This window comes from Botryllus schlosseri, chromosome 9 (genome assembly GCF_051294905.1).
Source record: "Botryllus schlosseri isolate E-star chromosome 9, Bs_hap1, whole genome shotgun sequence".
Lineage (NCBI taxonomy): Eukaryota > Metazoa > Chordata > Ascidiacea > Stolidobranchia > Styelidae > Botryllus > Botryllus schlosseri.
Window position 1 is genome coordinate 25,877,688 of NC_137244.1, and position 21,955 is coordinate 25,899,642.

A 21,955-nucleotide genomic window follows, 5' to 3' on the forward strand; every position below is an offset into this window, starting at 1 on the left:
CTTTTTTCCAAATTAGACTAGAATTAGAATTATAGTTACAGATTTTTCAAATTATATTCGAGAGAGAATTGGAGCTAGTTTTTTCCAAATTGGGCTAGAATTAGAATTATAGCTACACAGTCTTTATCGAAATTAGATTAGAATTGGAATGATAGTAACACTAACACAGTCTTTTTCCAAAGTAGAATGATAGCTACAGTTTTTTTTCTAAATTAGATTAGAATTATAGCTCTACACTTTTTCTCCAAATTAGATTAGAATTAGAATGATGGCAACACAGTCTTTTTTGAAATTAGAATGATAGCAATAGAGATTTTTTTTCTAAATTAGATTAGAATTAGAATTATAGCTACAATGTTTTTTTCCAAATTTGACTAGCATTAGAATTATAGGTATACAGTTTTTCAAAATTAGATTAGAATTAGAATTATAACTTCAGTTTTTTTCCAAATTTGACTAGAATTAGAATGATAGCTACACAGTTTTTCCAAATATGATTAGAATTAAAATCACTGAATTCGCAAAATCTTGGAAATTGCCATCTGTGAACATTGCCAGTCAGATTTATGTGGCCTTCACTGGCATCAGATTTACTAATTAATTGTTAGCTTGGAATACAAAACATAATTTTGATTAAATTGTGTATAGTCATGAGTAATCAGACTTACAGAAAATATCATTTTCAAGCTGAATTCCGAGGGAGAAGGCAGACAAAGCATCGAAAAGTGTCTGATAAATCTCGGAGTCACTGGATTTCTTCCTCCACCAGGTGGAGCGCATGCAGCAGCAATAGTGACGTCTTTGATGATCTGAATATGCGGCAGAATATTAATGAAATGGAGATCAATGGAAATAAGTTCATCAACAACGCTACAAGCCCTTAACGGATATGTCTCATTAGCGGCAGCAATCGAAAAAAAACATTGCCGTGAAGTGACTATTGCTTTATTAAAGTTAAGTAACCAACGTTTCTTTCAGCAACACAGGACACAACCTATGGCAGAACAGATGAGAATGACACGTTAACTATAAGGCAACGGTGCAAAGGAATACTAATCAGATGAAATCAATAATTACTTAAATTGCTTAAATCACCGCAAACATCCGATGACGAAAATAAAACTGCATCAGATTTAAAAAATAGTATTGCCATTCCGTAAGGCATCCATTATATTTGAGGAAAGACACATTTTCCGAATAAATGAATTCCTTTGGTCTTCATATGTTAGTCCTACCGTACTGAAAACTCCTATACCTTGCTTTTTGCCGATAGTAATTGATTAAAAGCACCATCATTATCTTAGCGATAATCATGATAACTTTTGTTATAATTTTTTACAATTCAAGATGCAGTAAGATTTGCAATAGAATGCCTACAAATACAGTTAAAAAATGGGAATACGTTCGAACCAATATATCGACAAATAACCATTGAGTCTAGATGTACCTTCCAAAACATTTTTTCTCTGTCGTACAAGCCGCGGAAATCTTGATATTGCCTCAGCAGTTCGATAGGAGGCTGACTGCCGTACCGGTCCAGTTTTGGCATGTTCAAATCGTCCACAAATATGATAACTCGCTTGTTAGGCGGGGCACCTACATGACATTAAACAATTTTAATACAGATGTCATTGAACAGGATATTGATTTTGAAATGAACCCGAATATTTTCGGCTGACACTCGTCAGGGGTAATCGTCAGCAACTAGCTGAGATTTCGATATAACTTTGTATATCAACAATCTTATCACAAATGTCATTAGCGATTCTTAACGGTATCTGGATCGAGTCGCCATCTTCAAGTCATGAGTTATATCGAGTTATTGCATATTTTGACTCGAGTCAAGTCGAGTCTATTTTTTCAGGGGTGACTCAATTCAAGTCAAGTCAAGTCAAGATGATCAAGAAAATTTCGCTTCGAGTCACGAGTCAATCCATATTTATGAAACGCCGAGTCAAGTCCCGTCACTTTTGCAAAGTGACCCGAAGAGTTTCTTGGGAGGTATAGAACTTCAAAATACAATTGAATACTATATTCATATTGAAATGAACTCGAATATTTATGGCTGACACTCGTCAGGGGTAATCGACAGCGACTAGTGACTCGACAGAAGTCAAGTCAAATAGAGATGTTGACTCGAGTCAAGGCAATTAACTTGGATTTCGGAGGTGACTCGAGTCAAGACAACAAAATCAAGAAAATTTCACTTCGAGTCACGAGTCAATCCGTATTTATGAAATTCGAGTCAAATTGAGTCAAGTCAAAAAAATCAAGAAAATTTCCCTTCAAGTCACGAGTCGATTCGTATTTATGAAATTCGAGTCAAATTGAGTCAAGTCAAAAAAAATCAAAATTTCCCTTCGAGTCACGAGTCAATCTGTATTCATGAAATTCGAGTCAAATTGAGTCCAGTCAGTTTTGCGAAGACTCTCGAGTCAAGACACTGAACTGAACCGAAAATTTGAGAAACCCCACCACATAAGACATTTTACCGATGATATTTTTCCGTTTCTTCTCCAGTTTCCCTTCTATAATCTCTTGCGTACGCATGGAAGAGGTCTGCGCCGAGAAATTCATATAAACCGGCACGAATCCGTGAGCGTCAGTGATGGAATCCAGCAATCCTCTCGCCACGACTGATTTACCAACGCCAGTACCGCCTGTAAAGTTAGTTTTGGATATCAGAAAAAAGTCATTTTTGAAGACCCCTACTGTATAGTGCAGTGGTCCAGGGGGTCCGCGAAACCTCAAAATAGTCAACAATGTAAATTTTATTTTTTTAAATTCGGAAAATCAACAGACCGTTTCGCTTCATTACTAGTAAAATTCCAGAACTCACATCAACAGAATGGCCGTCTGAGAAGAAATATCCTATTGTGCAGACTCATTTTAACTGCTAAATTGCTGTTTAGAGATGTTTTGTTGGGGATTTTGGAAAGAAGTTGGATGGGTAAGGTCACTTCGAAATATTTACAAAAATCCATTTTCCCCTGTGATATACACAACCACTTTTTCCATAATAACTTCAAGATAAGCTGCTAGATAAAATGATCAGGCTTGACGTTCTATGTTCATTGCTCATTAAACAAATTTGTTTGTCAATTTTGGTGCCATATTTGCGGATTTTCATCACTCGTTCGGCGGATTTTCAAGACACGGCCACGTATTTCAAGAAACTCAGTTGCAGAATTCGCTTTGAAACAGTAGCCGACCCAATTTCTAGACGAATAGTATATGATCTTATTTTCAAAAGTCATTTTGTTGCTGTTTATCACTAAGCCTGCGGTTATCGTTTGCACGAGACAGATGACGATTGCAGGATATTTGTGCTAAATATGAACAAAAACTTCATGGGGCTGCGCGGGGGTCTGAAAGGGGTCCGCGAAGGCAAAAAGGTTGAGAACCACTGGCATAGTGCGAAACTAGCCAACTGGACTTGATTTTTGTTGCATTCATTTCTATTTTGGAGTCGTATTCAATCTCAAAGTTTTACGCGAATTCAGAAATTCTAATTCTAATCCAACTTGAGAAAGCTGAAAATAACATCTACTTTTACTTGATTATCGACTATCACAATCAACACACCTGTGTACAAGACCGATCTGTTTACGGTGAGAAGCTTCTCCATAATGTAACCGTATCGCAACGTGTCCACCGTCGGAACCAGGATTTCAAAGAAGGGCAATTCCGGGTCGTATTTGAACGAGGGGATGATCTTCTCCCATACTTCGAATCTCTTGTTGTCAAAATCGATGTAGTAATTGTACAAATCGCCGTTGGTAGGAAGCTGTAAAGTCGGAAAATACAATTCTGAGCAAAAATCAATTGGATTAGATACAATTGAATAACACATTCGCATTGAAATCAACCCAAATATTTTCAGCTGACACTCGTCAGGGGTGATCATCAGCAACTAGTAGAGAATTGGAAACAACATTGTTCGATATACAATGTTCTTTCCAAATCCATACTAGTTGCTGACGAAGTTCTATTGTTGAAGTTCTATTGTTGCGAGACTTACTTTCATTTCGGGGTTATCCTCCATCTGACCCCTGACAAAGGTGTCAAACGCGTCCCAAGAGTCGTCCATCAAATTGCCGCCGATTGACCAAACGTAGGAAAAGATGAACGCGTTTGAAACGAGCGGATGTAGTCGTAATGCGTCCTGAAAATGATGTTTCAGGATATTGGCAGAAAGTTTTTGGTAGAATACACACTCGTGAACGTGCTGAATTTTAACTGATGACTAGGGCGATTTTTTTACCCCAAAAAACGTAAAATTTTGACTACAAAAATCAAAATTTTGACATTTTTTTACCTCAAAAAACATAATTTCTACCAAATTTTGACCTAACGTATGCGAATTCGGTGTTTCCCACAAAATGATAGCATTGTACTACTTATCTTCATTTCTAGTTGGAACTGTCTGTCCTTATGAAGTAGTTTGGTCTCAAAACAACCATTTTAGACTCAAAAACTGACAAATTTTTACATGAAACAACTTTATTTCAACGAAATCTGGCTCTATGAAGAATTCCAGTAGTTACATTACGTATTGTGGAAGAAATAATTAAAATTTGTTGTAGTACAACAACGACAAATACTTTCCTATATTCTCGGGTAGAAAGTGTCTGTCCTTACTGAGTAGCTTGCCATGAATGGAGAAAGAACGTTCAACAGCAGCAGTTGTTGGCTGACAACACTCAAGTTGCGTGTACACTGCGGGTGACAAACCGTGTTGCTTCATTCTGACAATGTTGTCTACATCACAATTTTTCATCATGCACTTCTTGATATAAGAACCATGCGATGCCCACGCAGTCCTGCTTCAGTTGGGATATTGCGGTACGTTGAGCATAACACCATGTCTACCTATCTGTTTTACAATTCACAATAAGCAGACAATGGGATATTTACAACGGTAGGCCTATAAAGAAGGCTAAAAGCTGTAAAATGTCAAATGACAAGTTTACCGACAGTCCAAAATCTACGATGCAAACAAAATGCAGGCTGCAAAAATTTTTTGACTTGGTAAACAATTTTGACATTTTTTGACCTAACACTTCAATTTTGACAAAATTTTGACTTTTTCACAAGTAAAAAAAAAAAAAACCCTACTGATGAGTAAGTTACGTTAAGACCTAGAGACCAATTTTTCAATCAAAGCAAGGTGCTCGCAAATTAAACTAAAATTATCGTTCAACGATGGATATTGTTCGAACAAGTAAGGTTACAGGCAACCAAACCTTCAGCCCAAAACCTAGACTAGATACCAGGGTCGTAATGACTCAACTCGAGTCCGACCCAAATCGTAATTTTTCAGTGGATTGAGTCATTTTCTGAAATATTGAAAATGACTCGGTGGTGAACTGAAAATGACTCAACACGACTCGTTCAACAACGTTCGCGCAAATAATATATTAAAAGAGCCCAGATGCATCCTGAAGCTTTGCGGCACCTGCTTCAGATCCGGCCCGCCCTTTCCCAACAGGAGCGACTCCATAAGACAGCAGAGTGTCGCCGCTTTGCTGATGTCGACTTGCGGCATTGCCTGATTGCATTGCTTTGTTACAAATCTGTAAATTCAAAAAACAAAAATGTAGTTGATAGCATAGAATTCTCAGATCACTACATTATAACTGTTTAATCAGACTAATTAGGGCGAATTCAGTAATTCTAATTTAATTTGGAAAAACACGTGCAGCTATAATTCTAATTCCAATCTAATTGGGAAAAACTGTGTAGCTATAATTCTAATTCTAGACTAGTTTGGAAAAATCGCACAAATTAACTCAAGTCAAATCACTTTTGTCATCAATAATGTCTCATCATCACAGCCACGGTAACTATGATTATACAGAATTCTTATAAATGGTGTATCAATCATCGATTTACAACAAATTCAGTCATATCATTCAATTTCAATCAGAAATCATTTCTGTCGAACAAAGTGAGAATAGTAGCCAAGAATACCTGAGCCCATCTTCAACATAAGCGTCGAATAAATCAAGAATAAAGTTTCTTGTCTCTTCCTTAACTCTTTCTGACATGTTTGTAGTGAGCCAAGTCTTCACGTACGGCCGCCAACCCAATTCTCCGGGGTCGATGTACACCATACCGCAACGGGACACTGTGGCTGGTGACGCGACAGCCAAATCCTAGATAAAAAAAGCGGGAATCGATATGAAAACGAACATTCAAATATCAAATTTCCATATTGCCTAAAATTTTATTGCGATACTAATTTGGGGCATTGTGGGACACGCATGGCCGTTTTTAGATTCATATTTAATAAGATTCATCAAATATCTCATATCTCGGGTTCCCTACACAAGTAAAAAAGGGACTCTCGGAGGTACCGAACTTCAATTGAATATTATATTTACATTAAAATGAACCCAAATATTTTGGGCTGACACTCGTCTGGGGTAATCGTCAGCGACTAGTAGAGAATTGAATAGAAATTTTGCATATCAACACATCACCAAATACCGGCATCATAAAATTTGAATAATCGGAGCAAACATATGGCATAAAACTGAGTACGAAAATTACATCATAATGTTACAAATCAACACAGGTATCTTTGAATTGTAGAGAGAATAAATAAGCTTTTCTCTTTAAATCATTGCTTTTTTGATCATATGCATTATCGTATATGCAGTCAATGACTTACTGCTTGGAGTGCTGAAACTATACTGTGATCCATGTAACTGACTACGACATAAATTTATTAACCAACTTTAGTAACAATCACATTTTCTTCACCATGGATGTCATAATTTATTTTGAGTGTGATGAATTTATTATCCATATTACTAGGTACAAAGTTAGATGCATTAGGAGTCACATTGCATGGGTGATATGGGTGTTACATCCTATCCGAATACACACCTGCACTTCGAACACCATGTGCATGGAAGGGGTGAGCTTAATTCGCTCCGAATTGGCAAGACAAAGCATTTTGTTGTCGTCAAGTACAGTGTTCATGTTCTCAATCCACAGAGCGTCAACAGGGCCGTCGCAGATGATCCATTTATGGTCTTCAGAAGTATCCTAAAGTGAAAACAAAACATGAAAATATGATACACCAAATAAAAATACCCTTTACAAAATTTGCAACATGAGATGGAGTAAAGAAAATAGCATACCTGGACAGCATGCCTGACGCTAATGGCCATGAGTCCGTCCTTCCATTCCAATGTTAATTTATCCTCTTCTCCGTATAATTCTCCCATGCTGATACTCTTGGGGTTGAGAACGAACCTGCAACACAACAAAAAATGAATGTTCAAACAGTTTCAGCGAGGTTTTGAAGTATTTTGTCAGGCATATCCAAAAATTTTAATTCGAAAAATAGCGCAACATTACCTTATGATTGCTGATTTGGGTTGTTCAAAAACACATTTTCCCAGATTATACAGATTTACTGATTAAATTGTTAGGTTGTCTAAATAAACGCTGCGCACCAAATTTGGCACAATTCAATCCAGTAGAAGCCAACACAAAGCCAATTGAAATTTGTGGATTTATTACAAAAAAAATTTCAAATTTTACTGTCAACCCCATGGAATTGTTAAGCTGCCTAAAATAACGATACATAACAATTTTGGTTCACTTCCAACCAGTAGAAGCGAAGTTATTGCATTTGAAAGTTTTGGATTTACAAAAATAGAATTGACGGCTGGAAATCCCAGAATTAATGAAAAACTCAAATACGGGTTGGACTTGCGTCAAATTTGTTTTCCATCTTTTTTGTGGATAATGCAACAATTTCATGGGGTTGACAGTAAAATTCGAAAAAAAATTTCTAAATATTTTTCATGATAAATTCAAAAATTTCAATTGGCTCTGTGTCGGCTTCTACTGGTTGGAATTGAGCCAAATTCGGTGTGCGGCGTTTTTTTTAGGCAACCTAACAATTTAATCAGTAAATCCCCGGAATCTGGAAAAAGAGTTGTTTTTGAACAACTGTATTGTTGATATACAATGTTCTTTCCAATTCTCTACTAGTTGCTGACGATTACTCCTGACGATTACTCCTGACGATTACTCCAGCCGAAAATATTCGGGTTTATTTGAATATCAATATATGTATACAGGGATATATTATTCAATTGATAAACAACTTACTTTTGGACCGGCTGATAATTCGGATTGTCGTGCCCATTTTTATGAAGTGTCGTCAGCGTATCCGCGAGCATGCTATATACAGTTGTTTTACCTCCTCCGGTAGGACCAACCAACATGACACCGTGGCGTACCAACATTGTCTCGTACAGTTGGATAACCTGAAGACAAAATTCGAATTCGATACATCAACATTCTCGAACAGACGTGGACTTTATAACCTTTGGATTTGACAAGAGAAATGGAGCTCCGACACGCAAAACACCGTACCTCAAAATTGTAATACCCCTTTTCTGATCTAATGCCGGTTTTAGGAAGAACTAGGACAGTCCTGCATTACGCTAAAATTTTGAAGGATGATGTGCAATTCATCTTGGAGAAATTTCGTTTTGAAATTTCAATATTTTTTTTTTTCAAAAGTTTGCTGTGAACTCCTGTAACTCAGACCAAGGTATACCTAGGCAAAACAAAAATTAACAAAATATAGATCAGGATGTTGGCTTTTCAAAAAACTATAGGCGAGTGATTTACGACAAAAATTTCGTACAAATCTTTGGTTTCTAATGAAGCGATATAACGAAATTTTACAATGGAGTAAAACGCCATTGAACATTTTCACAGTAAAAGAAAATACTAACGGTATGCCCAGTGAATTGAAATTTTGCAATTTTTATTTGTATAAGGCCATGACGTGAAAACGGAGGTAGCCTACCACCCATGTTAATATTTCAAACGAAAAAAAATGTGAAAATTTTGATGCTTTTTCAAATTTTACTGTCGCTAGTCCCCTTAATTAAATCGAAATGTCGGTAATCTGTTTCTGACATAATTTGTGACATGTTTCCATGCTGTAATTAGAATTCTAATCTAATTTCTGGTTTTCCTGAAAATGCTACAGAGCAGTATAATGCGCGACGAGTCAAGCTCGTTGTACAGACATTTGCAGTTCTCGTGCTTATGAGAATGGAAATTAAAAAATGTGCGGCTATAATTTTAATTCAATCCAATTTCCAAAGAGGAAAATTTTTTCGTTATCCAAATATGTGCTCAAGGTTGAATTATTTCCGCATTGAAATCCTAAAATTGATTCACCTTTTTGACCATTGCCATGATGGGTTGCAAATCCTTTTCAACCATGCTGTCTTGTATGGTGGATTGGAAGACGCCGTAATCGTGCTCTGGGATCTCCACGCCAGGAAACAGGTCAGACAAGATAGCTCTGAACAGTTGCGCGTCCTGAAAAAGAAAAGGATCAAATGATATCGAGTGAATTCATAGCGACCTTGTTAACATTATCTTATCAACGACGCTTGATTGATAAATTCACAGTGTAAATTTTCATTTATTAATACATTTCAAAGGTAATGTATAAGATAATACATATGCGTGGAAGGCGTTTCTGTTGAGTGTTCACAGAATGCTAAATCAACGGAGGAACCAAGTTCTTTTTGAAAAAGTGTAAATAGTTTATAGTCCATACTTTTCGGTCTATGGCCAAGTGGTCATATGTAGAAGCAGAGAATTAGAGTTCAACAAATGGAACGGTGGCAATAATTTTCAAAGTCTTTCGGTTTGGTTCGCTGAGGAATAATTTAGCTCCTCAATTTCATTCTACTAAAGTTACAATGAAATTACTTCTACCTCTACACAGTTTAAACCTCAGATTCACTGTAGCAAAACAATCCTGTCACAAGTAAAAGATTTGAAAATCAGATGGTAGTTGCACACTATGACAGATTTATACAAACCAACCTGTGTCAAGAATTTGGGCAAATTGGAATCTCTCAAAGCCCGAATTAGAGTGATGTCTTCGTGAATATTTGGATTTTCTCGTTTCAACGACCCAGCCATGACCAAGACGGATTTGACGGCCCTCATACCGAAATCGTAATGGTCTTGTTGCGACAGCTGAAAGGACAGCAATAAGAATTGGCATTGCAGTCAAAATAATTTCATTTAGAAGCAATATAGCAAAATCAAAACTTTCATACAGCGCGAGAATTAAGAAATGTAAGCTTAACAAATTGACTATGGTTTCTTCACCTGCTCCGAGCATAATTTGTACATCTGCACCATCTTCTGCGCCAAGTTCTTTGAAGATTCGAAACCTTCACTGTACAAAATGACTTCAGCGATCAGCTTATAGTCGGGCACCATCATGGCGAACGGACGGAAAAGAGCCTGTGAAATCAAACGTTTGTTTTGGTTCGAAAATGATAACGCAGGTATTTCAAGCGCGAAATCAAAACTGTTTCCCACACACTTGCATTCTAACTGCATTAGTGTTCATTCTTTCTCTACAACTATGTACATTGTCTGTTGCACATATCAATATACTTTTTTATATGTTACACCACGTCCGTATAAGAACGATATATTCCTATATTCGGCACTCAATAAATTATTATCAATATATTCTTTATTCACAGTAAAACTGGTACACATAACAAGTCATACAATCCAGGGGGATTGAAGTAAACTTTCAAATTTCAGTAACACACTCAAATTGTTAATCCTATATAATACACGAAGAGGTTAGATAACAGACTTGCAGTAGATGAAGAATTGGCCAGGTGGATGTCTGATTTCAAAGACCACTCCACCTTATCATTGTATTGCAGTCTTGTGGCGTTGTGAAATATTGAAATTATTAACAAAACAAACTGATACTGATACCTTTAGAGGTAGAGATAAAGGAAATGAATAATCGAAATTACAAAAGTTATGCCGCGATTTTTCAGTCAAAGTGTAAATAAGTCCAAGGGCTTCCGAAGGACTTCCGAATGATAATAAAGAATATCGACCTCGTTTAAATGACGATTATAGTCAAAACAAAGCAGGAATACCACAAAACAACAAAAACATAAGCCATAAGGTCTTCAGAAGAAATGTTATCAATATTTTATTAATATTAAGAATAAACATTATTATTTTTAATATTAGTATTCCATTGGATGAAATGGAATTCAAATTTTAAGACACAAAGTAGAAATCCAACCTTTAAGTTGTCAGGTAGTTCAGTACGACCGGCATAACCAGGATTCATGGTAATGAAAGCCGCACAGGTCGCATCCAATTTGATCTCGCGTCCTTCAAACATGAATCTTTGAAGCTTGGCTATTTTTGCGTTGCGAATCGTCAGAAGCTGTTGAGCGATGACAGACAAGACTTCGATGTCGATACGGTTGAATTCATCAAAGCAGCACCAGGCGCCAGACTGAGCGAGACCACTGTGATGCAGACAATACTATTAGCAAAAGAGCAGTCTACAAAACAAAATCGCTGGATAAGAGTGTGCGATTATATGTGAAGAGCTTCTCGGAGGTTCAGAACTTCAATATACAATTGAATTGTATATTCACATTGAAATGAAAATGAATATTTTCGGCTGACACTTGTCAGTGGTAACCGTCAGCAACTAGTAGAGAATCGCAGAGAACATCGTATAACAACAATCGTAGCACAAAATATGACGTCACCAGTATGAAATTTCGAATAAGAGAGCGTTCAATGTACTCTTTTTCTACACAAACTTCGTTGGCTGACAAAGCTTGGGCTGATGTATTTTGATGAATGTCGACTCCAAGGCATACAAATGAAAGTGTGAACAGCCCCTCCCAACAACACGAAATCTATCGTCTCGATAATTTTTCGCACAATTGGGATTCTCCAATAGATATTTGCCAATGGCAGAATTTATGGCCGCCGCCGATATATAGATGATGCCTTTGCCATATTCAGGCCAATACCTTCGTACAGTCCTGCCAAGGCTGCGTCAACAAAAAGAGTCCGTCTATCATTTAAAAATAGTACATTCAACGCTCTCGGATTCGAAATTTCATGCTGGTGACATCATATTTTGTGATATGATTGTTGATATACAACGTTCTTTCCAATTCTCTACTAGTTGCTGACGATTACATCTGACAAGTGTCGGCCAAAAATATTTGGGTTCATTTCAATATGAATATACTATTCAATCGTATACGGAAGTGATGTAAATCCAAGAAGCTCTTCCTATATTACATATGAAAATGTAAATTTGGAGGTACGTGAACCGACTGACCACTGATGAATTTACGCTTTATTTGAGGATATGCAGTTTTATCAATATCAATATTGCGCTTGGTGTCGATTGGTTGTTTTCCATAAGCTTCCAGAGTATATTAGATTAATTAAAATGACCTCTTCCTAGTAATGGATTACAAAAATTTTACTCTTGATAACTTTTACTATGTTATTATGTGTATCACATATGCTTTTAGTGATTACAATCAATGTGGTGTAATATCCAGTTACCAGATATGCCGTAAGAAACACCATGAGATAGCCCTTTCATTCATATTCACCTACATCCATTCCTATTCGTATGGCGACTCGTAGATTCCGCTATGTTGCAATGAATCAAGGCTGGAATAACATCTATGTCTTGTTGGTTGGCAGATAATATTACCTGAAAAAGCGTCCCATAATCTTGAAGTCCAGACCTTCGGAGCAGTTGAAAACGACGCACTGCTTGGCGAGAGCTTTCGCCAAATCTTTCGTGGTCTCAGTCTTGCCAGTTCCGGCCGGCCCAGCGGGTGCCCCGCCAAGGTCGAGCTGTAAAAAATGAAACGTATCATTGCAAAATAGCGTTCCATAGCAAAGCAACTTGGGCAAGTACCACCGTACCTGTAGTGCACCCATCAGGCACAAGTAACATCTGTCGGTCAGTGGCGTGATTACAAGCCTGGGGCATGCGCCAAGATATTCATATCCGTAAACGTATCTGGAATTGGCGCATCTCACGACGCAGTCGTCAATTTCTGTGTCCCAATAATATCGGAGTTGTCGGAGCCATTCAAAGCTGGTTGAGTTTTCGACTTTCATCCGAACCTGCCATTCGCAATTGAGATTTTAATCGTTTTCAAGAGATGGATATTCAAAATTAGACATATTTATATTTTACACATATTGACATATTTCGTCGCAGTGGAATCATAGTGACTTATGTCCATTTTACACATTTTGAGAAAATTGACTTTACTTAATGTTTTCATCTTTTTCCAGCCATTTATTGGCCCTGATTAACCTTGAATTAATGAAACAGACATAACCATGGCCAAGACAAGGCCGAAATAAATTGAAAATTTCTCAAAAACTTGACTTTTTTCAAGTTTTAAAAATTAACCTTCAAAATTTGAAAACTGGACACATAAGTCACTTTGATTCCACTGCGACGATTCAATTGTTGAATATTTGACTCTCAGCCGCACATGCCATTCGAAGTTCATATTTACATCGTTCTCAAGACATAATTACGGCAAATTATAGTACACACAACTACACATGCATATTCAATTGTAATTTCAGACAGGAATATACATGTGTTGACTTTTTTCTTATTTTCAGCAGCACCTACTATCGAAGTTGAAATTTACCTTGTTTTCGTGACATAGTTAATCGAAATTTAATAACATATTCATATTGAAATCAACCCCAATAATTTCGGCTGACACTCGTCAGAGGTAATCGTCGGCAACTAAAGTAGAATTCAAAAGAACTGGATATATATCATCAGTCTTATCGCCAAATATGACGTCATGGGCATAAATATTCAAAATATTCAATGTTATGATAAGTTAACCAATCGTACACTCAACACAGGCATATTCAAGCTCATTGCGATAACTAATAGGTCCTCAATTACTTTTTTTCGAACCACTTCGTCGTTATATGTAAAACACGAAACGTACCAATATTTACAGTGATCAGGGCCAAACTTTTTAGAATATATTTCAATCTATAGCTCCAGTGAGATACGTTTATTTTGGGGGAAAGAAAGTTTACAGAAACACAATGAATTACTGTAAGGTGGATTATTTCAATATGAATATATTATTCGATTGTAGTTCTCTATGTTGAAGAGTCAATAAACATTGGCATTAAACTTGAGACCATACCATATCTGTGATAATATCTCTGGCGTGCACATCGATCGTAATCAGCGCTCCCAGGATATTTCTGTGCAGTTTCGAAATGTTGGTCCGAACCAGAGCGGCGAGATTGTTGAGTCTCGTGAAGCACGTCTGTTCGAATTCTCTCAAGCTTGCGTCGACGTCTTCGCTCTCCAAAACTACGTCAACTTCTTTGCACCACATCGTTTGGGAAACGGTCAAGATAACCTGAGAATATTAATAGTAATGATGGCAACTGGCAAAGCACATTTGCTTCTATGAAAGATTGAATAGAATTTAACAAGTAACGGTCAACGAAAAAAGTAAGTATTCTAAGAGTAGTTTAGCCAAAAATGCTGAAGTAGAAGTAGTACAAGCAGCAAAGTAGACAAGAGCAGTTTAAATACTTCAAAAAGCAGGATTACTCCTGTACTGACCACTTTTTTAAGCTACTCATTTTGGTATTTTTAATCCGGGGTGGTGTCTGTAACTGTTTTGATTACTTCAACCAAAGTAACACATAGAAAAGCAATTTGTGCGGAGGATATTTGTCAATTTGACCTGTGAAGCAAGGTCATGTTATGTCTCAAGTTAACTCACGTCTTACCTGAGAGGCATGTAGAACGCACCATTCCTCTCTCGGTCTTTGCACGTAATCGGCCATCGAGATTTTCGTTAATTTTCTCAAATTCGAGACCATCGCCTCCTCAACCTTTCCGAGCCAGTCTTCAACGTTACCGCGCGCTGCGAATCGATCGAACCACGTTATCGCCCGCAAACAAAAGGCATACCATCAGGCCTCACTACGCGTAAGTTTGTGTGGCGTAAATTTATAAATATATGCGGATCATTCCAAAAGACTTTTTCAAATCTCCAACTTTTTATTTTCAAGTGAGCTGATTTCGATCGTACTCGGATGAAAACTGAGTCACAATTTTGTCAAAATTGTAGCGTTAGGTCAAAAAACTGTCAAAACTGTTTACAAAGTCAAATTTTTTTCAACAAATTTCAATTATTGTTATCATAATGCGTGATGAACCTACTGGAATTCATTAGAGGTCCAGATTTCGTTAAAATATGTTTTTTTCTTGTAAAAATTTGTCAGTTTTTGAGTTGAAAAAGTTTTTTCAGGAAAATCTTCTTCTGAAGGAAAGACGGTTCCAATCAGAAATGAATATAAATAGTAAAATTCGAACGTTATGTGCGAATATACCTAATTTACATACATGGTGGCAAAACTGTCAAAATATAGTTTTTCGAGGTAAAAAAATATCGAAATTTAGATTTCTTAGGTCAAAATCATCGCCCTAATGATTACTTTTACTTCTGCTGAGAGGGAGAGAGAATGTTAATTTTTTCAACCTTGTTAATCAGTAACATGCCGTACATAACAAAAATGCAATTGCAGGAAATATGATAAAAAATAGCATGGCACAGATCGAAACTCGATATAACCAGGCCAAGAGAATCCTATTTCACAACTTTAGATCAACTAACAAAAATATAACTGTTCTGGTAGGAAGATAATAAAACACAAAAAACATAGCAATATGAAAGTATTAGGAATTTGAAAAGCTGCATCTGGGCACCTGTTAGCTGTAAGAAATAGATCAACTACAAGAACTACTACAAAAATAGAATGGGATGCACCGCAGTACCTTTTAAGCCTTTTCCGAGCCCGACAATTTCCTTTTCAGGCGAAATCATCGCCAGAATATCGTTTGTGATTTGTACTTCCGGCTTCTCACCACTAGGCGTACCCTTGCCATCTGTGGCAGGGGCGGACACCGTCCCGAATTCCAGAAGGGCAATGGCGTCGAAGCATTTCCGAAGGTGAGGTTGCACTGCCTGTTATACAAACATATTTACAATTGAGTAACATATTCATATTGAAATGAACCCGAATATTTTCGGCTGACACTCTTCAGGGGTAGACTAGCAGGGAATTGGAATGAACTTCGTGTATCACAAAAAATGGCATAAAAAATGGAATATTCAACGCGAACATATAGCTTAGGCCTCAATTATTCGAATTTTTTTATACCAGTGTTATCTGTCATTTTTATGTGTGTTGCTATCATTATACCGTATGCTTCAAAGTTGATTGTTGACATTGTTACAATGCAAATTTCATAGTTCTTAAGTTCCCTGAAGCTTGATTCACAATAGGCAAAGGCCATAAATTCTGCCATTGGCCACAATGGGTCAGCCGAAAATATTTGGGTTCATTTCAATATCAATATATTATTCAATTGTATACTTGCAAAGGATGTTTTGATAAAAGTAACAGTTTTAAAGAACATTCCATCCATTAACGCAATTCAACGCAATGCTGGCGGTGTTACCTGTGGGTTTCTGGTCTGAGCCAGGATTTCCAATAATTCGTCGTTGGACAAGAAATAGAATCTGGGAAATACGGCTCGTTTCGACTCCAAATACGCTTCGAGGCACTTCTGGATTTGATCGAGCAATGCGTTGTTGTTCTGGAACTGCTCAAGCAGGCCTGGTTGTGTCGCAGCTCTGAAATTAGGACCTTGATCCATTACTACAGATAGATTCTAATGCTAACACGGTCACCATAATGAAATTTCATCAATTATTATTATCCAATGAAGATCATTAAAATTATATGTTGTGATTGTTTCGTTAATTCCTGACAGTTCATATTTGATGATTGATTGTTATGCATTCAGTATGCAAAATTGACTTGTAATTGACTTGAAAAAGTTCTTGACTCAGACAACTGGAATTGTATAATTACAGCGAGACGCAGTTAATCTAATTCCAATTGAATTTGTGAAATGTTTCTACGCTCTAATTTAATTCTTATGAAATTTCTGTTTTCCATGAACAACTCTGGTTTCATATGAAATGAGGTTGATTTTAGTTCCATTTCTTTTCAAGTCAGAAGTTAATACAATTTCAAAGGTTTTTTCTATAATCTCATTTAGAAAAGCTGAATACTTCCTAGTTATCCAACCTGAGAGCGTTAGGCAGCCGGTTGACTTTTCTCATGATTTCCTTCCAAGACTTGTCGACAGTCATGAACATTTTAGCCTCCGCCGGCAGCTGCCTTTGGATGTCCGGCGCGCTGAAGATGGATTCCAGGTAAAGCCAGTTTCGTTGGCAAGTGAGCCATTCGTCCTGAATAATAGGACGTTGTATGTTTTTGTCCTTGATGTTTTGCAGTTCATATACACCAACTCATGATATACATACACACGATCCGTGCATATGCATACCATGAGTGCATGATGTGCATTATGGGTCTTCAAAAATGAAATTTTTTCTCAAATCGTACTGGCTACTTGATAAAATTGTTAGGTTACCTAATTTAAGCCTACACACCAAATTTGGTTCAATTCCAACCAGTAGCCGCATTGCTATATAAAAAAAATAACAAAACATTTGAAAATTTTCTGTTCACCCCACCAAAGTGTTAGGTTGTCTATAGAAACGATGTTCACCAAATTTGGCTCAATTCCAACCAGTGGAAGCGGAGTTATTGCCGTCGAAAAATTTGGATTTGAATAAAATAACATTTACGATGGGCACCACTATAATAAATAATTGAAGAACTGGTCACCGTAAATACTATTTTACTCATAATCCAAATTTTTACATGGTAGCGTGAGTTGGAAGCACAGTAGTGAATTCACGGAGGAAAATAACTACCAATTCACTGGCCAACAAAAAAAAATTGCGTGGAGGGAAAGAACGAGTCTAGGGTGCATCAGGAAATGCCAATAGTTTTTTGCAAATTGGGGCTACTCTACAGTTTTGGTAACTTTTAAATTTAAAATCAAGTTGCATTTTCTCTTGAAGGACAGCCTATATTATTAGTAAGTCTATCTGCACTAACAACCACAAGGATGAGACTAGATAAATGAGTAATATATTCAATTATTCATATTGAAATAAACCCAAATATTGCCGGCTGACACTCGTCAGCGGTAATCGTCAGCAGCTAGTAGAGAATGGGAAAGAAAATTGCGTGTCAACAATCGTATCACAAAATATGACGTCACTGGTTTAAAATTTCGAATAATCGAGGCGTAGAGATCGCTTAAGCTCAATTTACTATTTTTAGCTGGTACATGTCAGGGTTGTAACCAAGTCCCACGCTTCCGAGTCACGAGTCGATCTCACTTTTATAGTCTTGACTCGAGTCAAGTCGAGTCATTTTCAATTCGCCAGTTTCTGGCACTATTATCCAAGTATCAGGACTGATAGACGAAATATAAATCATGCAGCGACTTTACTATTATTTGAGTCTACGACAAAATGTCTGTTTTGGCCGTCCTGGTCTCGAGTCATATGACTTGGTTCGAGTCACGCACAATGACTCGAATTCAAGTCAAATCAATACACAAATTTACTCGAGTCGAGTCATTTTACGCATTTGAAAAAAATGACTCGAGTGAAGTCGAGTCACCAAAAAATCGTGACTCGAGTCGAGTCATTACAACCCTGGTACACATGTACCATGATAAGTATGATTTTATTGTACAATACATTTTGCGAGAATAAGCTTACCAGGGTGTCGTTCATGAGGTTGAGTTGTTTCTGCCAATCTTCGACCCTGCTCTCAATCGGCCCCACGTACCTCGACGTGGATATAGTCGATATGGAGACCCTGCTGTCGTCAAGCTGGACTTGAATGTCGTCCGTGCCGCCCAGGATGAACACGTCTTTGGAATCTCTGTGCGGCAGGACCACAAATTCCGTGGCTTTCCAGGAATCTTCGACCTTAAATTATGATTTTGTCTCGTTATAGCTTCAGAAATTTATATCATGCTTTGAAAAGTGAGTAGTTCTAGTTCTAGTTGCGTATTTTGAAAAGCTAGTAGCTATAGTTCAAGTTTTAGTTGCACATTTTGAAAATCGACCAGTTTGTAAAAGTCTTGGCACAGACACTCTCCCAACATACCTTTTTCAGCATAGTCTCCAGAGACGCTTCTCCCGACGCCTGCCCGGAAGCTTCTTCGATCTGTTCCGCAAAATCAAAGGCTTCCCATTCGTTGAGTAGACGAATGCAGAGCTTGTCTTCCTCATCTTGACCTAGATTAGAATAGGAATCAATTAGGGTATTTTTCGCAGAAAACTGTACACTGGAAGATGCATATACAGGATGAAGATTGCGGATTTGTGATATTCCCATTATCTTATCAGTAGGGCATGTTGTTGCAACTTATTTTACAGCTTTCGGCAGCTTTAATACTTAATTTATGTAGTCTGTAAGCTGTCTGTAGGAATTGTATATTGCAACCAGACATGGGGTGATTACTCGATGAATGTAATAGATTGCGATTACGATTACTTCCGAATGACGCGATTACGATTAAGATTACGATTACAGCAAAATCAGCAAGTAGTCGATTACGATTACATTGGAAAAGTAATCACGATTACTCACTATTACATTTATTTTGCATCTTAGAGATTATATAGGAAGACAATATATGGATTGCGCTGAGAAGGCCTAATGAGATGACAAACTTCCTTAAAAAAGATGCGTCATTTGCTTGTTACGTCAAAATGTACATATTGCCCATTTTTATAATGGACGATTAATCGCACCCAGCGATTTGCATTCTTGCCAGGCCCATGACTGCCGTACCCCAAATTTCCCAATAGGGTGGCGATCGAGCTCGAAAGGGACTGAAAAGTATTTCGTAAACCAACATAAATTGTAGAGTATTTTCGAGAGATTTAATTAACTTGAAAATTGCGTTTTTTCAAGTTGTAAAATTATGCCATATTTGTTTAATGCTTTCGAAAAAACATGTTGTACGAGCCTACGGACAATTGCCGCTCGATTTAGCCGACATACAAAATAGTCGGTTCAACAGTTATATTAAAGATATTTTGTCAAAGAAGCTATGTTTACCCTATATTTACAATTGTCAATGTCAATTCACATTCGTGACGTCATTGCTTAAAACGAAACAATAAAAAACATGTTTTAAACAATGGCCGTCTTTTAAACATGTTTGCTTTAAATTGATTTTTGTTTTAAAAGCAACCCTAAGTTATAGTAATAGGGTTTTAGGTTCCAATCAATAACGTGCCACGACACACCAAAGACATACGGTATGCAGTTTCGACCAACACGCGACTTCACGAAGTGTGCTACTAAAGAAAGACCTTGGCCCAAACCTAGGGTATGTGCCCATTGTCAATCGCCGCGCTGGGTGGGCGTGACTAATAGTCTGGTCCTTCCAATCTGAGCCCACAATGCAAATGCCACTCCTGGGCACCCACAGAGCATTAAAGACATGACAATTTGTGTGTGCGTCTAACGAAAGTCTGCTTTTAGTCTGCTACGTTTTGGATACAACAATATCTTTTGATTATATAGCAGACCGAATGCCATGAATTAACAACATACACCAAATTAATTATAACAAGATACCAGACGTAAATCTGACCATCGAAGGCAGAGAGAGGATTAAAAATTGATAATAATATAATGCGATTACCAATGTTATTGACGGCATTCAGTCTTCAACTTGAAAATATCACCCTATGGGGGCCAAAGACCAACGTTTGGACTGGGAGACAAATTGCGGTTTTGGTTCTGATTCTAGCTATATCCCACGCTAACATGATATATAAGCCCATGGCAATGACGGCAGGTCCCTGTGTTGAGTAAAGGATAGTGAAATAACGATTGGCGCCCGTTTCAAGTAGAGTCATATGAGAATAAGATGAAGAGAACATAAAACTCTGCCTTCAACTTAATACAGATAATGTACTGCAAGCGGCCGTTACGAAAAACGGCAAAAACCGCTCGGTTATGATATTAAACAGTAGCTGTTGATGTCCGGTGTACATACGTACTACATGGGCCTACTGCTCGCCAATCAGTAACGGTCAGACTGCGTCTAACTAAGCATAACCAAACATCAATACACAAGTTAGTATTTTAAACTAGGCAAGTGGTGATTAATTATCCTGCTGCAATGTACTGTATGGCGTGTGGAACGTGTTGATAAGCTGATAAACAGCACAGCGGGTGTTCTTACAATCACAGTAATGTACGTACATCGAATATCTATTTACTGTGGATACTTGTTACGCAATGACTAGCAAAGCTAATAGGCTACTTCTGACGTAATAATGAGCAATGGCATTTGAAAATAAGACGTTTGTGCTATCACGTAACTGGTATAACATCTCTTCCTTGTTCACGAGTATTCAGTTCATTTCATAGTCCTTGTACAAATAAAAAGTAATCGTTCTTTCACAAAAAAAATCGATTAGATATGGGAAGTAGTTGATTACGATTACGATTACTTCGGAATTTTTTCGAATGTAATCGATTGCGATTACGATTACTTGAAAATGCTGTAATCGTCGTAATCGATTACGATTACTAAACGCGATTACCCCATGTCTGATTGCAACATTTTGCAACTTATCCTATTTTTCCAACTATTATCAAGTAGCCTATTGCGTAAAAAGTGAAGGAGTGATTTCATAAATATGCTATAAGACTATTTTAGTATGGTTGTATTCTCCTTGATTGGCGTAACAAAGAGCTATTTGATGGATTAGCTTAAGTCGGAAATCCCAGAATTATTAATGAAAAATTCAAGAAACTTCATATCTACAGGTTGGAATTGCGTCAAATTTGTTCTGCATCGATTCTGCAGACAACTTACCAATTTCATAGGGTTGACAGTAAAATTTGAAAGTTTTTTATAGTAAAATCAAAAATTTCAAACTCCTGTGCATTCACGTCAGTTGGAATCGAGCCAAATTTGCTGTGCGGTTTTTTCACTCATCCTAACAATTTAATCAGTGAATTCCCGGAATCTGTATAAAAAGTTATTTTTTGCACAACCCTGAACAATGAACGTAGTTTGGTAAGAAAGTTCAAGAAC

The 21,955-nt window shown here is 37.2% G+C and overlaps 1 protein-coding gene across 1 annotated transcript in view; it reads right to left on the reverse strand.

Annotated features, from left to right (window-relative positions):
- Positions 1–21,955, reverse strand: part of LOC145445771 (dynein axonemal heavy chain 6-like) — a 71,257-nt gene that overhangs the window by 29,050 nt on the left and 20,252 nt on the right. The window contains exons 25-47 of the mRNA XM_080323905.1: positions 18,997–19,127; positions 18,603–18,815; positions 17,047–17,210; positions 16,412–16,586; positions 15,725–15,914; positions 14,674–14,810; positions 14,073–14,294; positions 12,802–13,005; positions 12,584–12,729; positions 11,129–11,360; positions 10,174–10,311; positions 9,883–10,038; positions 9,223–9,366; positions 8,134–8,291; positions 7,152–7,266; positions 6,895–7,056; positions 5,974–6,158; positions 5,459–5,576; positions 4,022–4,165; positions 3,586–3,787; positions 2,493–2,660; positions 1,448–1,596; positions 669–809 (exon numbers count right to left, since the gene is read on the reverse strand). Of these exons, the coding sequence (XP_080180031.1) occupies positions 669–809; positions 1,448–1,596; positions 2,493–2,660; positions 3,586–3,787; positions 4,022–4,165; positions 5,459–5,576; positions 5,974–6,158; positions 6,895–7,056; positions 7,152–7,266; positions 8,134–8,291; positions 9,223–9,366; positions 9,883–10,038; positions 10,174–10,311; positions 11,129–11,360; positions 12,584–12,729; positions 12,802–13,005; positions 14,073–14,294; positions 14,674–14,810; positions 15,725–15,914; positions 16,412–16,586; positions 17,047–17,210; positions 18,603–18,815; positions 18,997–19,127 (3,794 nt within the window). The remainder of the gene's footprint in view (positions 1–668; positions 810–1,447; positions 1,597–2,492; positions 2,661–3,585; positions 3,788–4,021; positions 4,166–5,458; positions 5,577–5,973; positions 6,159–6,894; positions 7,057–7,151; positions 7,267–8,133; positions 8,292–9,222; positions 9,367–9,882; positions 10,039–10,173; positions 10,312–11,128; positions 11,361–12,583; positions 12,730–12,801; positions 13,006–14,072; positions 14,295–14,673; positions 14,811–15,724; positions 15,915–16,411; positions 16,587–17,046; positions 17,211–18,602; positions 18,816–18,996; positions 19,128–21,955) is intronic.